This window comes from Vigna unguiculata, chromosome 10 (assembly GCF_004118075.2).
Source record: "Vigna unguiculata cultivar IT97K-499-35 chromosome 10, ASM411807v1, whole genome shotgun sequence".
Taxonomy (NCBI): domain Eukaryota; kingdom Viridiplantae; phylum Streptophyta; class Magnoliopsida; order Fabales; family Fabaceae; genus Vigna; species Vigna unguiculata.
The window spans coordinates 3,769,811-3,787,780 of record NC_040288.1 but is presented as its reverse complement, the minus strand read 5'-3'; the positions used below and the strand labels follow the sequence as shown (position 1 = coordinate 3,787,780).

The window sequence follows — 17,970 nt, the reverse complement described above, 5'->3', positions numbered from 1 at the left end:
TAAATGAAGGTGAGAGTTCATTTTACAAAACACAGAAGTTAGAGAAGTCTGAGTACAAGAGAACTAGAAGTTGGAGAAGTCTGAGTACTTGAGAATTCTTTGTGGAAGGCTTTGAAAACCTAGTGTGGGTAGAACGATAAATGTCATCAAGTGGGATCTTGAGTGATTAAGTGTTGTTGTTGTTGCTAGATGAAGTCGTCCATCCTTTGTGTGGCTCAAAGGAGGTGTTCATTCCTTGTGTGATTTAAGGAAGATGTTTCTTCATCTGTTATGTGATTTAAGAAAGGTGTCTTCATCCTTTGTGGGACTCAAAGGAGGTGTTCATCCCTTGTGAATTTCAAGGGAGGTGTTTCCATCTCTTGTGGCTGCAAGATAGGTGTTTTCTAAACCTTAAACTTTCTTATCTGTGATTTATTTTAGTGATTGAGTAAATCTCGATTTTGAAAGATTAACAACTGGACATAGGTCTTTTGATCTAAACCTGTATAAATACCTTTGTGCAATTTTCTCTTTCCTACCTTCTTTATTTTATTGTGGTTATTCAAATAAAGAAAAAAAATTAATTGAACTTTGACATTAAAAGGAAAAGAATTTTAAAGCACAAATTTTATTAAGAATCAAATTCACCCTCTTCTTAATATTTTACCACACACAAATCATTTTACTGCACAATTCTAACAGGAAAGAGGTTCTCAAATGCCATAAGTCTTGAGGGAGAAGAGAAAAAAAAAACAAAAAAGTAATACGTGATCATCTTTCAAACAATGTTAACAATAACTTAATAAAAATATCACATTAAATCATTTTAAATAAAATAGAGATTGAATTGAGAAAAAAAAATATTACTTTGAATCAACTCCACCAGAAATATTGATTTATATAATTTATTTAACTCAATATATTATTTAAAGTTCTAATTAAATTCTTCCATTTTAAATTAATATTAATTTAATCCATAGTTGTCTATTCCAACTTTCAAGTGACTAGAACGAATAAAATCGATATTAATTTACAAAATATAAAATCAAATTAAATAAATTACATAAATATTGGTATTATAGAAGTAATTTAACCAACAATTATGCAAAAGTGATAAGAACCACCTATGTAGCACTTCTGCATTGAACCGAACTAAAAACAACAACACTAGCAAGAAAACCACTGATAAACCAACCACTGATAAACCTTTTTGTTTTTTTTTGTTTCGATGCTCTCTGTCGCGAAACGGTTTCAGCTTCGGCCCCTGACGACGCCGTTTCTCGGGCAGCTCCGGTACGCCCGAACGCGGCCAAAGTCGCCGCCGGTGGCGCTGAGGAAGACGGAGGAGCGGTCGGAGTGGTGGGCGGTGGACGGCGAAATGCACGAGATCGGCGATCACGTGCCGCTACGTGAGCGCTTCGTGATCCCCCGAGAAAACATCCCCAACAAGCGCCGCAAGCAGCTTAGAGAACAATTCATGCGCCGAACACGCCTCGTTCTTAAGGAATCCGTTAGTCCTTTACTCTTTCTCTCGATTTTCTGTTATTTATTTTCTAATTATATTTTGTTTAGGATAAAATAGTTTTGTTGAGAAGAAGTGTACAGCATTAGGATGTAGGCAGAGTGTGTTAATCCATGTAGAGATTAAGACCAAGGTTTTGCTACTTTTTTGTCTTTACAAGATTTTTAGTTCTTACACTCAAGGTTTTAAATAATAGTCTCAGTTCTGGTCGCAATTTTGTCATTGTGAACAGATATTGTGGTTGTGGAGACTTCAGAAGCCTTGATGTTTCAGCCCAAGTCAGTGTTGTTTTAAAATGTAGGTTTAGAATGTATTTGAATTTTACTTACGGAAACTGTTTTGTAGCTTTTCAAATGCTACTAAACAAGTTGCTAGATAGTTAGTGGAGGGTGGTGCGAGACACAAAGTAGGAGTGGAATCGAGGGAGAGGTTGAATTCGATGAAATTAGACCAAAAGTGAGAGAATATTTCTTAGCTGATTCTATTATTTTATTTTTCTGAACACTTGTTTTTGTTCTTTTGGAAGCAATGTGCAAAGCTTAACAGATTTTGGATGAGAGATTGATTGCTAAGTTGTGTGACATTATATTGGAAAAGTTGTTTTTAAAATCAACATGTGAGAAATGAATCAAATAAACCCTTAGTTTCCTTATGAAGGATTAAAAACTTGTGTAATGAAATAAAAAAAAAAAAATCATTTCATTTTGTTAAATGTAGTGACTGAAAATGAATAATTTTTTTGTAGGGATTAAAACAAGATATTGGTGATATTTTCATAGACCGTCAACGTATTTAAACCTCAGACATTGTTATCCCATTTGTATTTTTTTGTTTTTCAGTTTGAATTTTTATAATAAGTAGTTGCATTACATGGTTATTGCCTTGCTTAATGTGAGTGAAAATGTGATGGATATTATAATTATGTTGCATTGTTGACTTGGTAGTTGTTGTCAGTTTGTGATTTTTTATGAATAAGAAATGTAAAATTCAAAATCATGATTGTTGTCTAACATGCTTGCGTTGTATTGAAAGGAGCATGATCCTTGGTGTAAAAGGTACATGGAACTGTATAATGAACTTAGAGAAAATTGGGAGAGGCTTTATTGGGATGAGGGTTACTCCAAAAAGCTTGCTCAGGATCATGCGAACTATGAGTCTGCTGAAGATGATGATAGGGATTTCTCCCCATACAGGTTTGCCTATGACTGCTATTGTCTTGGGAAAATGATATTTTTCTTGTACTGTCTCATGCATGAATTTGAGGACTGAACTGGTCATCTTGCTGAGTTTTATTGAAACAATTATTCTTTGAAGATTCTGAAGAGTCTATTTTGTGTTAGTTATACTATTATGGTTCTTCTCATAATTTAGGGTAGAATTGTTCAATATATTATTCTGAGAATACAATTCCTATATACAAGACTAGAATCCTATTTTAGGAAATATAATAATAGCACCTAGACAGTTCTGAATTTTCTGTTTCAAAACTCTGTGGTGGCCACTCTTTCGTAGTTGGTTATCATGTAACAATCTTTACACTGAAATTTTGATTTAACAGTATTACATAATTTTATATGGTTGATCAGATTAATGGTTCAAAGTTCTTCAGTCATTAATGGGGGGGATGGTGTCTAATATTGGTGTTTTCTGCTATATGGCATTTCAGGAGTAGAAGACCTCAGCCTCAGATGGAGTATAGTAAGGTACAATGATTTAAATATAGTATAGAAGTTGGCCTTTTTGTCTTGCTTTTGTATATATCTTTGATTCTAAGGATGTTGTTCCATTAGTGAGCTATGCAGAATAAAGTGCCATCAGAAATAAATTGCATGTTGCCATTTTGTATTACATAAAAAATAAATAAAATAAAATAAATAAAAAAACCTTTCCCCCATATTGAAGTTTTGCCTGTTATTATGCTTTGACTGTTGAAATTTCAACTCAAGAAGCCTGCATGAGAGTCGAGGGATCTGATTTAACATCATCCAACATGGGAAAAGAATGATATAAATTATAAATTTGTTCTTGTTGGTAAGGGTATCCAGTTTTTAAGGAATGATACACAGGCCATCTTTTTTTGTGTTAACTGGGACAAATTCCCCAATGATATTAAGGCACAGTAATTATCTTCTGCATCGTTTGATTTTCACTTTATTTTTAGTTGACTCTAACACAATCTCCGCATATTAGATCTATTTGTTTGAGATGGGTGTAATCATTAAGACTGAAATGTTGTTTAGTATACTTTTATGATACTATCTCTCTGATGATTGGATTCTAACTCAGGACCAGGCTTTTGGAAGAAACAGACAACCTGATAACTTGGAGAAAGTTAGCGTTCTTCGGGATAAATTTGAGTATGACCGAGAGAGAAGAATGAGAGAAAAAGGTTAGTTTGTAGATGTTTGCACCCCATTCTAAAGTCTAGTAATCCCAGTATATAACTTTTCTCAATGAAATATTTTTGTGAAATTCTTTAAAATGGCAAACGCATTATACAGTAGCACTGGTATCTTTTACCTCATCGTGGTGCAGAACCATTCTATTTCCGGATTTTTTAATGTTGAGCATGCTGAAAGACTAACTAGCCAGTGATCTGAGTATACTCTGCATGTGAGTTATTCAGCTAGCTCAGTCAGTGGGTTGAGTTTAATGGGAATGTTTTGCTAAATGAACCATAAATCAAGTTAGTGCCAATCCTAAACGGAATCTAGTGGAAGACAGAAGTGTCTCATAAACAATTCGGCTCCTGTTTACCAGCCTGTAAATTGAACTTTAGAGTGTGTTTGGATAGAGTATTTTAATGAAGCAATTCATTTTTTTGAAGAATTTAGATTTCTTTGTCATGAAATGCTTTGTTTGGATAGAGAAATTAAAAAGCATTTCAAATGCAAGCATTTTTTTGAAGGATTTTAATTAGCTAAATTAGTAGAAATTCAAATACTCTCAAAATAGGTGGAATTTAAAATTCTTCTCACTCAACCTCACATTCTAGACGATCTGGACGGGCACGACGACTCGGACGTACCCAACGACCCGAACGTGCCCGACAACCCGGATGGGCCCGACGATCCAGACGGGCCCGATCAACCGGACAGGCTTAACCTAGACGGGCCAGACAACCCGAACGAGCCCGACGACCTGGACGGACCCGACAACCCAAACTAGTCCTTCCAAATCATTGGGCCCGACGACCCGGAAGTGCGGGACAATGCGGATAGGCCCGATGACCCGAACGAGCCCGACGACCCGGGCGAGCCCGACAACCCGGATGGCCCCGATGACCCGGACAGGCTTAACCTAGACGGGCCAGACAACCCGAATGAGCCCGACGACCTGGACGGACCCGACAACCCAAACTAGTCCTTCCAAATCATTGGGCCCGACGACCCGGAAGTGCGGGACAATGCGGACAGGCCCGATGACCCGAACGAGCCCGATGACCCGAACGGTCCTGACGATCCAAACGGGCCCGACGAATCGTACGGGCCAGACTATCCGGACGGTCCCGACGACCCGGACGGACCTAACGGTTTGAATGGACCCGTACGAGTTGTCGGGCCCGTCTAGGTCGTCGGACGTGTCCAAGTCGTTGGGCCCATCTGAGTTGTCGGGCCCGTCCAGGTCCTCGGGCCCATCCTAGTCGTCGGACCTGTCCAGGTCTTTGGGCCCGTCTGGGTGTACGGGCTCGTTCGGGTCGTCGAACCTGTCCGGGTATTCGGCCCCGTCAGGATTGTTGGGCTCGTCCAGCTCGTTGGGCCCGTCCATGTCTTCGAACTCGTCCAGGTCGTCGGACCCGTCTTAATCGTCCGGCCCGTTCGGGTTTTCAGACCCGTCTGGAGCATTGGGCCAATGACCTAGACGGGGTTGGACCGGGCCATATTGACGAACTTGACGGCACAATCGTGCAGTATGGGCCGTCAGGCCTCTAGATCATCGGGCCACCCAGCCTATCTTGGCTTCCCAGTCGATCTAGCTCGGGTGGGTCGTCAGGTCTAACCAATCCGATTGCGTAGTTGGGTATGTCCGACCCATCTGGGTTGTCGAGCATGTTTCCAAATTTATCATGAACACAAAATATAATTAAGCGTAAAATAAATATTGTTAAAATTAAATTTTATCTCACAATAAATTCAATTGAAATGTCAGGTATTTTAATTTCCTTATCCAAAAAAGTTATTTAAAAAATGAATGGAATTTAATTACAAACAATTCAAATACAAAGCATTTTAATTTCTAAGCATTGTTGAAATGCTTCATCCAAACACAAGGTTAGGCTTTTTGTCTGATAGTTCTGATAGTTGGTTGTGTTTTGTTCTCCTGATGAGGATCAACCAAGGAACACGGACTTTGAAGTACAACAAGGACTTTGTGGACCAATGACAAAGGCAAGCGCTAAGAAAGCCAATGAAGCTCGAATTGGTTCAAATTCACATATGGAAGAATTGAAGCCCAAATTGGTCAACTACTTAATTCAATTTGAGGAATAAAGATGATGGGTGGACTGATTTACAAGACAAGACCCATTTTCTATTTTTGCTTTGCATTTTTATTTATTCCAGTATAATAGTTTCATATGGATCTTGATGAGTTTTGGGTCAGTTTTTTTAATTTATTCCTATGTAATAGTGTTCAGTGGGGCTTTTATTCTGGTGGATAGTGGGAATTAGTTCCTATTGGATATTTAATTTAGTGGGAATTAATTATCCACTAGAATAAAACCCCACTAACTATTATAATGGCTCATGAAGCCTGTAAAACAAAAACTGACCCAAAACATACCAAAAGTCATGAAATAATAACATACAAAATTTCAAAGGAAAAATAGAAAATGGGCTGTCTTTCAAATCAGTCCATCCATCATCTTTATTCCTCAAGTTTAATTAAGTAGTTGACCAATTTGGACTTCAATTCTTCTATATGTGAATTTGAACCAATGTGGATTTATTTGCTTTCTTAGTACTTGTCCTTGTCATTGGTCTACCAAGTCCTAGTAGCACATTAAGGTCCCAGTTCCTTGGTTGATGCTCACCAGTGTAGCCTTTATTTTTAATTTAAGAGAAGCTGGTCAATATGAGAAAAAATCATCTCTATGAATATGCTTAAATCTGTCTTTCTTGATATTCTAATTTTCAATAGCATTTTAGAGGCCAAAAATAGTTTGCTATAGAATTCTTTTTCTGAAACAATCATATCATCTGTGCTTCAAATTTTGTACTGGAGGAGCAATTTAAGTGAATACCACTATCTAATAGATTCTTATGTTTGTACATAGCAGTGATGTCAGTATGTTTTACAAACCTATTTCACCCTGGTAGATGCTGTAAATCCTCAGTCATCAAAATTTAAATCTAGCAATTGGTAACGAAGAAATTATTCTTTCAAATCACGTATTTAACTATCGCTAGAAATGAAGCAAACTATCTTCTGCTTAAGTTGCAAATTTTGTTCTGTTGGTTGTTAGATTCAATTTTGTCAGTACTTTTTCTCTTTATATATAAAAAATTCACTTACCATTTATCACTATCTACTTCATGGCAGCATTTGCACCCATGCATGGAGGATCTGTTCCTGACTCTCATGATTCTAACCGTTGGAACCAACCGCTAGATACCGATCGATATTTTAGCCAAACAGAAAGGCATTGAAAGAACAATATTGTAAGGGATAGTGTAGTTTTTCTCCCACTAACTCAATGCTATATATGATGCTGCTAATATAACTAGTTCCAGGAAGTGTTTACAGTTAGGAAAACGGATTTTTTTGGTTTAAAGCTCATGTATTAATGCACTGACATTTACCCTGCTCTTCTCTGTCTCAAAGTTTTGACTCTAAGAAGGTTATAGAAAATTGGAAGTAGCATGAAATGAACCTGATGAAATTTTTTATCTGATAAACTCATTTAATCTGTATATATTTTCTTTTTGCACGCCTCTGTTGGCTTAATTGATAAAATGTGCATACTTCACAATCCTCTTCCTGGTGATGTTGGTGATTATTTACTTTGTATGGTTTAGTCTGCACCTTAAATTTTATAATTTCGTTAATGCATCTTTTTTTAAGTAAGTGATAACAAGAGTTGTATCATTCATACAACTGATAACAATGTATACAATATTTTTTCTCTGATTTTCATTTTTTTCTTCTGTTGTTGTTGTACAATTTTAATTTCACCATAAAATTGAGTGTTGGAGTTCCTACTCAATTGACAAGAGTGATCATGGATTGGGTCACACTAGGGTTTAGTTGAAAACTATACAAACGCATAAAAGGCTATTGCTTCTTGCACCCTCACACTAATAGAGAAAGACTAAATTACCCTTTATCATTGCACCACACTACGCTTCCATAGTCACCGCTGTCACGTCCATCATTGTTGCTGTTGCAGAAGAAGGGAGGGAGAATCATCATCTTTGCTGTTGTAGAGGAAGAAAAAAATCTGAAAAAATGCTTAAAAAAAGCTTATTTCGAAAAAGTCTTTCCAGAATGTATTTCACATTCCAAAAATTTGTTTTGGAAGGTAATATATGTATTTTGGAAAATTTATTCCAGAAATCTTATTTCAGAGTTTTTTTTTTAGAATGCATTTCATGCGTCTCAAAAATTTTATTCTAAGAATATTTTTAAAGAAATTTTAGAAAACTTATTTTGGAAAATTTTCGGAACATATAATCTAGAAAAAAAAAGTTGTTTATTTTGTTAAACAAATTTTTTAAAAGAAAAAATGCAAACAAACAGGATCATCATAGGTTTAATGATCTTATCACTCAATTATCATTACTTTAAGATTATTTTTTTCACAAATTTTATAATCTATTTGTTTAATTTTCACATATTAAAAGTCTAATTAAGTAAGGACATATAAAAACATAGTAGGAAAAACAATGTAAAGTCAAAATGATGACGTTTATAGAAAAAATAGTGATAAATGATATTGTTTTAGTTTTAGTTTTTAAACATTTTTTGCACGTTATCATTCTCTTTGAAATCTAACGAAATAGTAGTAAGATACACAGGAATAAAGATTTGATGGTAAAATATGAAAAGAAAAAAACTAGAAACATAAAGTTTGTAGAAGAATAATAGTTTATTTATAAAATATATCATTACACTATATTATATGAATAAACCAAGAATAGGTTTGTTTGAATAAATTTTTCTTAGAATAGCTTAGTTAAATGATAAGAAAGTTAGGAAAAATATCAACCATTAGACATAAAGTTGTTAGTCCTAGGATAAAAGGAATATCAGTATTTTCCTCTACATTAAGAATGACAAAAATTCATTGAAAAAGTGAATTTGTCCACCTTTATAAGTATATATTCAACGATTCCATAAGGGTATGCTAAATGCAGCATCAGTCTTATTGGCTTGATATCAAGTTCACCGATTTTTTTAGTATAGAAAGTGGCATCAAACTAATACCAGCTCTCAAGTTGATGAGAAATTTTCTCATGTTCTCCGACGACGGTGCAAGATATGGTAAAACTCCTAGGATCTTTAAACTTTGGAGGATGAATTTTCTGAATAATAAAATTGCAACCAATGGCGGACCTTAGACAATGATACGGGTCATATCCCCTCCAATTTTTTTTCTTCTTTTATATAATATATATATATATATATATATATAAATAATTTTTTTAATTTTAATGTATTTTATGTATTTCATACTTTTAAAACTGTTATATATTTATCTTGGATTTCAATATGTTTTTAGCATCAAAGTTTTAATACAAAATTAGAATTCATCTGTCTAAAATTTTAATATATTTTTGTCCTAAAATTTAAAAAATAATGAATGTAATTCTTTTAATTTAATTATGTTAAACTTTTTTAAAGTGTCAAATGTGTTTCATGCTATCATTTGAATTGTTTACATTGTCTAACACATTTCAACTTTAATACATGCTAAAAAATGTGTTTAACACATCAAAAGTTTTAATATTTTTTTTGTCACTAAATTTAAAAAATGAATTGATATAATCCTTTTAACCTAATTATGTTAAATTTTTTAAGTATTAAATATATTCCATGCTATCATTTGAATTGTTCATCCTATCTAACATGTTTCGACTTTAATATCTGCTAGCGTTTGATACATAAAAAAAATTTAACACAATTGAGTTAAAAAGATTGCATCCATTTATTTATAAAGTTTGTGGATCAAAATGTATTAAAATTTCAGACCTGACAAATCTCAATTTGGACGTTAAAATTCAGAGACTAAAAATATATTTAATCCTTTGTGTACACCCCCTAAATTTTGTCTCAAGATCCGTCACTAGCTGCAATTTCCTTGAACATCAACAACTTTCTCTTCTATATACTTCATTTTATTGAGAAAATCCTTCATGAATTTAGAAAAAGAAAACATTTTGTTGTAGTGTTTTTGAAAGAGGAATGTTGATCTCCAATTTCTTGAAAATATCCATGAAGCGGGCAACTTGCTTCTCCTTGTCTTTCTTTGAAGACCGGTGGGTATGGAAGAGATTTTTCTACACCTTTCTTTATAATTTTCTCTTCCTCTTTGTGACTTCCTTCCTCAACTTTCTCCTCATTCTTCTCGTCAGGGATCACAACGAGACAGGTCGGGAACGAGTTTCACTATCCCATACACATCTCCATAGAAAAAATTCATCTTCATCCCCTTACACAAGCCTAATGAATATCAAACTTTTGTCTCATCCTCATCCCCACCGGGTTACGGGTATATTCTTGTGCCCGTACCCGTTTTCTTACTATTTCAATATTAATTAATTTTTATAAAATAATAAAAAATTATGTTGAAGAAAACATAATATTATCAAATATTCAATATTAAGAGGAGAATTTTTTTTCTTTGATATCAAATATTTAGAAATAAATTATAATTGTATACATTTCAACTTATAATACCAAATAAAATTTCATGAGAACCAAAACATTTATTAAATTTGCAAACATTAATGAAACCTAGTTGATAAATTTTAAAAATATTTTAAAAAAATATTAAAGGAAAACAAATATTTAAATTAAAATATATTTTAAATATCTTCTTACTTCAATTTTTTAAATAGGAATTAATCTCTTTTTTGTATACTAATAAAAATTATAATACATTACTTATCAAAATTACGCAAAGAACAAATTATTAAATAAATAATAATAATAATAATAAATTAATAATAAAAGTTTAACATAGATCTTGTGTCTTTTGAAGTTCAATGTATGTTGGATGGTGATAAAGAAAATTAATGACAATTACATTAAATTTTTTATTATAATAAATCAAATTTATTTATATAATTATAGTAGAAAAATTACAGTATAATCGATAATGAGTTAAAAAATAAAATATAATTATATAAAATATATTAAAATAGTATTCTACATGATAAAAATAAACAACAAATAAAAATATTGAAAAGTTATCAAATGTATGTCTTAGAAATAAGTGTATAATTAAGGATATGATAAGATGCAAAACACCTTAGAGATTTAAGAAAATTTTTAAAATATCAACATAGTCAATGGTTGAGAAATAACGAAAATTGTTTTAGCGGAACAAAATAGTTCTTCAAATGAAATAAAAATTAATAATAATAGAGTAAAGAAGATAATTTTTTTATATTACCTTGTAAATGAAAGGTTTATAATATTAAACATTTAAACTTAAACTAAGAGTATTAAACATTCACATGTGAAAGAAAAATATATAATAAATAAAAATATTAAAACAGAATAAAAATATTCAAATGTGAGACATAAAAAATATTTAATTGGCATACATCATTTGAACATAATTGCATAAATATTATGATAAGATGAAAAATATATTGAAGATTCAAATGAATTTTATGACAAAACAATTAAAAGAAATAAAAAATAGGAATTAGGTATTAATATATATATATATATATATATATATATATATATATATATATATATATATATATATATATATATATATATATATTATTACTTAATTAACTGTGAATATTTTAATAATTTAAACGGGACGAGGATATGGTGGGGACAAGTATTATGGCGAGTATGGGGACAGGGACGGGGCGGATATGTACATCCTCATATCCAATTGAAAAAGTCGAGGATTTCCCACACTCATACCCATACCCAGTCAATGCAAGGATTACGGATGGTAATTCGGGGTAGGCTAGCCTGCAGGCCCGCACAAAAAAACGCGGGACGAGTTGGGATGTTGAACCCGTTGGCCCGCAATGGTCTGCCCCGCATAGGCCCCAACCCGTGCGAGCTAAAGGTGAGGCGGGGCGGGCTGGCTCGCTGGCCCGACTACAAAATTATATGTTCTCATTTTTTTAGTTCTCACATCATTAATCACGTTGTTTCTTTAAGTTCCTTTTATTATTATTATTATTATTATTATTATTATTATTATTATTATATTATTATTATTATTATTATCATTATTATTATTATTATTATTATTATTATGTTGTTTATGCATAATCATTGTATATAAGATAATGATTTTAGTTTTTGAATATGGAATATCTTTTTATGCATTTTTAGGTACATGTCTTGTAAGGTGATATGTTCCTATTGTACTTTAGCTATAATTTTCGTTGTTATTTTTCTTGTCTTTGATTAGGTAAACTAATTGGAATTATTTCGATAGAAAATGAATATCAGTTATTATGAAAAAAAATTATTTTGCTCAACACGAAAAAGAAATATTTCGCTCATCACAAATGCGGGTCAGCCCACGGGCCAACCCAGTCGGCACTTCGCGGGCCAAAATGTGGGGCAGTCCAAAAAAGGTTGGGCTGGCCCGCTTTGCCATCCCTAGCGAGGATTCCCCATCAAAACGGAGACGAGTTTGGGTAATACTTTCGGGAGGTGAGTTTATTTGTCATCCCAACTTCTCACTCATTTTTTCTTTAATCCATTTATTTTATTCTTTTTTATTTTTCTCCTCATCAATCTCATTTTTCACAACCTCTCTTTTTTTCACTCTTTCTTCCAACACTTTTTCACTCTTAGTAATGATAACATTACTCAATTGGATTTACTTTAGTGTTAGCAGTGAATTTTTTCTCAAAATTTCCTCCAACTTCTTTGCCAATTGACCTACTTGGGTCTTCGAATTGTGAATAGAGACTTTAATGCTTTTATGATTTGAGATGGAAACTTGCATGAACAGTTGAAGTGTCTCTTCAAGCTTTGAAGTCCTTTCATGCAAGAGGGTTGTTGTTGTTGTTAATGTGGCCTATTGAAAGGTTCGACTTGTCCCATGATTGGACGAGACTTTCATCCTTGATTGTAGTTCCTGTAGATGCCTTGCCGACCTTGATTTCCCATGTAATTTTCCTCTTCTTGAGGTTGGCTTTGCAAAACACATTGTCCATTAGCATGATTTCATCCACATAACACACAACTTTGTACTTGTTGTTGGTGTTGGTGTTATGCTAGAGAAACACTTTGAAGCTCTTGTGGAAGTGTTGAAAGTTTCTTCTTAACAAGGAAGGAGCCCATATTGACTAGATATTGTCCGAACTCATCCTTGTTTTCATTATCTCTTAACAATTCAACTACTTTGATGTCTGAAAAGTTTTTCTTAGATTTTGAAGGTACTTTTCATCTTATCACACCCGCCCTTAATTGTACATTTGTTTTCTTTTATGTTATTTCATTGAATGATGTATCAAATTGTTTTTAAGACACAATCTATCATTTTTTACTCTTTTTTAATAATTTTTGTTGTCTATTTTTATCTCATAGAATATTGTTTTAATGATTTTTATATAATTATTTTTATTTTCTTACCCATTTCATAAGTGTAATTTTATCATTATAATTGCATAAAAATATTTTATTTGCCTCAATATAATAACTTAATGTCATTGTCATAACTACTGTTTATCATTATCCAACATAGATTAAAGTTCAGAAGATGAGAAATATATGCTAAATTTTAATTATTATTAATTTAATATTTTTTTTTTTTGCGAATTCATATGTATTATAATTTTCATTAGAGTATAAAAAAATATTTAATTAAAATTTAAAGAAAGGAAGTAAAGAAACATTTAAAATATTGTTAAACTTGATTTTTTTTATAATTTTTTAATAATACTTTATTAATTTTATCAATTTTGTTTCATTTTCATTTGCAAACTTTATAAATATTTTGGTTCTCAATAAATTTTATCTGTTACTCTAATTTGAAATATATTCAATTATAACTTTTTTTAAAAATCTTTGATATTAAAAATAAAAATACATCTCCATTTGACGTTAAATATTTAATAACATCATGTTTCTGTGATTTTTTTTTTATAAAAAGTAACTAATCGAAATTGAAATAACAAGACAAAATCTAAGTATAAATTTGAATGTATATTCGTTATTGGTGAGAATATGGATGAAATAAAATGTTACACACATTAAATATTGACATGAGAATGAAAATAATTTTTTTCCAAGGGATATACTCTATCTGTTGTCATAATCATCCAAACAAACAAAGCATTACCGAAATCCTTTACTTTTTTGTTATGTAACAATCCATGGTCCAACATCCTTAACTCCTTCCTCGTTATTGTAATGTCCCACTTTTCGCTGACCCTGTTGACCACTAATATTAAATTCACTGTTGGGAGTCCAAACAACATTCATGGAGGTTAAAACAGTGGTTAACTTCATTGGTTGGTGCAAGTTTTGTGATTCCATGAAAACACACAGTGAAGAAGGTTATTACGAAGTGCAGAGTAGCTGTAAATAAAATTTGGGCAGAGACTTTGTTGGGTAGTGAGGAGTGGGGAGAGACACAGCAACAAAGGGTTGGAGTGAGTGAGACGTCAACACAAGAAAACAGAGATGTTCACATGTCACTGCACAAAGCACAATGAAGAAAGAGCATGGGTGCGCGTGCGTGTGAGCTTCAACAAAAAGGTAAACACATTCACGAGGAACCCCTCGAAATTGGGGTATCCATTAACTCTAGGGTAGTTAATGCCTTAAATTAGGGTTTCATGTTTCACAACTTCTCTCTGCCTTCAACTTTCATCTTATGCTAAAATAAATGTGGAGTTCTCTATTTAATTCATTTCATCCAAGTCATGTAATGAAAGTTACTCTTAGGGACATAGATGCATTGGTCAAGTTTAGTAGTGTATTTCTTTTATTTAATTTGATTATATTTTAATAGGATTGATTGGTTTATTTATTTTATTAGGTTACATATGTTCTTGTTTTCAACTATAATGAAAACATTTGTAGATGATCCACAAAAAACTTTGATTTTATTTGATCCATTTATTTTTTAAAATTATTGGTTTTAGTGCTTGATTTGTCCTACAAATGATTTTACTTTCAACAACTCAAACAAATAAAACTTAATTATAGTTAAGTTGGATTGGAACGAGTTTAGTCACACAAAAGTATTATTTTTAAAAATATTTAAATATAAATCCTTTTAATAATAAATTGTTATAAAAATGTTAATTTTATATTAATTGGGTTTTAAAAACGATAAATATATTATTTAACATAATTTTAAGTTGGAAATCATAGGATCATAAGTTCAAAATATAGATATCATAAAATCCTCTCATTAGTTATAATGTATTATTATACGAAAAAAATTTAAGATTTTAAGTTTTAAATAAGATTATAAATCATAAAAAATAGAAGGATTATTTTTTTCAACGATCGAATAAGATATTAATTAAGGTGTGAATATTATAAAATCCTTTGATTTAGATAAAGATAGTTAAAAGAATCTAAAAATAATATGATAGAAATTTAAAGGTTTAAATACTTTTTTTTCCTCGTTTTCGTAATGTTTGTTGCGGATGGTCTTCATTTTGATATAATGTTTAAAATGATCCTTATTTGTACGGAATGTTTAAAATGGTCCTTATTTTCGCAATTCGTATTTTATTTGGTCCTTTTTTGTAACGTCGTTTAAATCATTAACGGAACATTGTATATGTGGCACAGTTTGTATTAGGGTATGTTACGTGTACTGTACAGGTGTGGTAATTAGATATTTGAGGAATAAATAAGTGAACTAGGATTTTGGTAAGAAATGTTTGGACAGTTGATGAGTTTTGACAATCTTGTTCCTCAATTCTCAATTGGTGTTGCTGCAATCTTCTTCTTCCTGCAATCCCAATATATAGGTATGTTACGGTCCCAATCTTCTTCCTTTACCTCTGGTTGTGATCGTTGGAGGTAATCGTGTCCATGCACTGTTGGTGGTTACACGAGAAATGGATTAACCCCGATTCGTAGAGATGGCAGCTTTGAGGACGACAAGAACTCCAAAGAATATTAGTAGAAAATTTTGGGTACAATCTGTATTTATTTTTTGTTTTAATAATAAATTGATTTTAATTTTTGGTTTATTGATTTATAGAGTGGTGGTTCCAATAATGTGGGCTGCAACTTGTTCAAATGGTGGTGTTGATGAAAAGGATGTCATCATCATCACACAAATGAGGCAGATTAATGATTTGGAGAAGTCATTCAAGGTTGTTGAGAAGAGGCTGCAATTAGTAATAGGGTTCACTTGTGTTGTTATTGTATTATTCGTACTGTTATTGTGTGTAATCTTTTAAAGTTCAATCTGTTTTGTACTATTGTTAAATGAAGAAATGAATTAGTTTGATTATGTTGATATTAGTCCCACCATGTTCAAAATGACATCTTAATCTGAGCATTGAAGTAAGTGATATTGATCTAAGCTTGGGAAAAATTAAATTGATCTAAGTCTGGAAGAAGTTAAATTCATAACATTAATTCATCCTCATCAAAATGCACTACATCAATGTTTGGCAAAAGTGAAATTGAACGAAGTTTAAGAAAAGTCAAAATGCAATACATCAATAATGAATTTTACATTAGAAATTCCAAAAAATAACTAAGACGTTTGTAGCTGCTATCATGGCCTCCTCCTAATCTGTAATTTCATCCTAAACTGCTGAGATGGTTCTTCTGGTGTTGGTAGTGGTGTTGCTTGACTCTCCATTTCATTCCTTGGTGGTTGAGTTGTTTGAGTTTCAACAGTTAGTGCATTCTTAGCAGTCTCAGCAGTTGGTGCATTCTCAGCAGTTTGGACATCTGGTGTAGTCTCAGCAGGTGTTGCAGTCTGCTCATCCATAGAATTATCTAGGCAATTGTTCCTGTTATGTCCAATCTGACGGCATATGCTACATTTTTTTCCTATGACCTCCTTTGCCGATTTGTGTGTTATCCTTTCTTAACTCCCACTCTTCCAACCTTCTTTTTTTCTTGGATCTTCCTGATAAGATCCTCTTATGTGGTGGATGGACGTCAGGGTAGGGAGTTCTTTCCCATAAGACTTCACCGTTGACCGGAAAAGGAAGAAGATTGGGACCGTAGCATACTTATATAATGGGATTGCAAGAAGAAGAAGATTGCAGCAACACCAATTGGGAATAGAGGAACAAGATTGCCAAAATTCACCAACTGCCCAAACATTCCTTACCAAAACCCTAGCTCACTTATATTTATCCTCAAATATCTAATTATCACACATGTACATTACACGTAACACGTCCTAATACAAACCGTGTCACATGTACGATGCTCTGTTAATGATTTAAACGGCGTTACAAAAAAGGACCAAATAAAACACGAATTGCGAAAATGAGGATCATTTTAAACATTCGGTAAAAATGATAACCATTTTAAACATTCTGTCAAAATGAGGACCATCCGCAACAAACACTACGAAAATGAGCACCAAAATGGTATTTAAGCCAAATTTAAAAAAAAAGTACTTTAACATACCATTCAGAAACTAAAATTTGTTGAGTTCCTTATACAAAGTTTGAAATAAAGTTTGAAAATTTTGTAAGCAATATTTGATTTAAGTGAACTTGTAGAAATATGGATTGTATAATCTAATTGAAAATAAAGTTTAGAATATAAGTGGGAATAATAATATAGACATGAGAAATGTGAAACCATTAATATAGAGGCGTAAAAAATATCTAGTATAGACATTTACACGTGATCATATTGAATTTATAAATTAATTATCCATGTCATTAATTTTTTTTATAACTAACGGACAAACGTATTCTATAAAAAATGAATACAAATAAAAAAGATTTAATTAAGAAAAAAGAAAGAGAGATATAATTAAAAGTTATCAATTTGTCCAATAACCTAAAACCAATTCAACCTAAATACAATAGTTGCTTGGTTAAAGGCAGGAGTAAAAATAAAAAATGATAAAATTAAAGAGTTCGCTAAGTAAAAAAATAAAAAAAAAAGGGTTAAATATGTTTTTGATCCCTCAAGTTTCAGCGAAATTTGGAATTAGTCCCTCATCAAAACTTTTGACCAATTTAGTCTTTTTAACCAAATTTTATTAAGTTTATCTAGCGTTTCAAACGCATTTCATGCTACTATTTAAATTATTTACACTGTTTGACACATTTTTGCTTCAATGTTAACTTAAATACTATCATGAA

The 17,970-nt window shown here is 32.1% G+C and overlaps 1 protein-coding gene across 2 annotated transcripts; it reads left to right on the top strand.

The window, feature by feature from the left end:
* Positions 1–1,104: 1,104 nt before the first annotated feature.
* On the top strand, positions 1,105–7,413 carry LOC114166055. 2 transcript variants are annotated; one of them, XM_028050708.1, is made up of 5 exons: positions 1,105–1,489; positions 2,534–2,694; positions 3,168–3,204; positions 3,788–3,890; positions 5,841–7,004. In XM_028050708.1, exons 1-5 carry the CDS (start codon positions 1,208–1,210, stop codon positions 5,882–5,884), a joined length of 627 nt encoding a protein of 208 aa, XP_027906509.1. In that variant the 5' UTR covers positions 1,105–1,207; the 3' UTR covers positions 5,885–7,004. The 2 variants fall into 2 exon arrangements, with proteins under 2 accessions (XP_027906509.1, XP_027906508.1); XM_028050707.1 differs by lacking the exon at positions 5,841–7,004 and adding an exon at positions 7,043–7,413 and having other exon boundaries at positions 1,107–1,489.
* Positions 7,414–17,970: the final 10,557 nt, after the last annotated feature.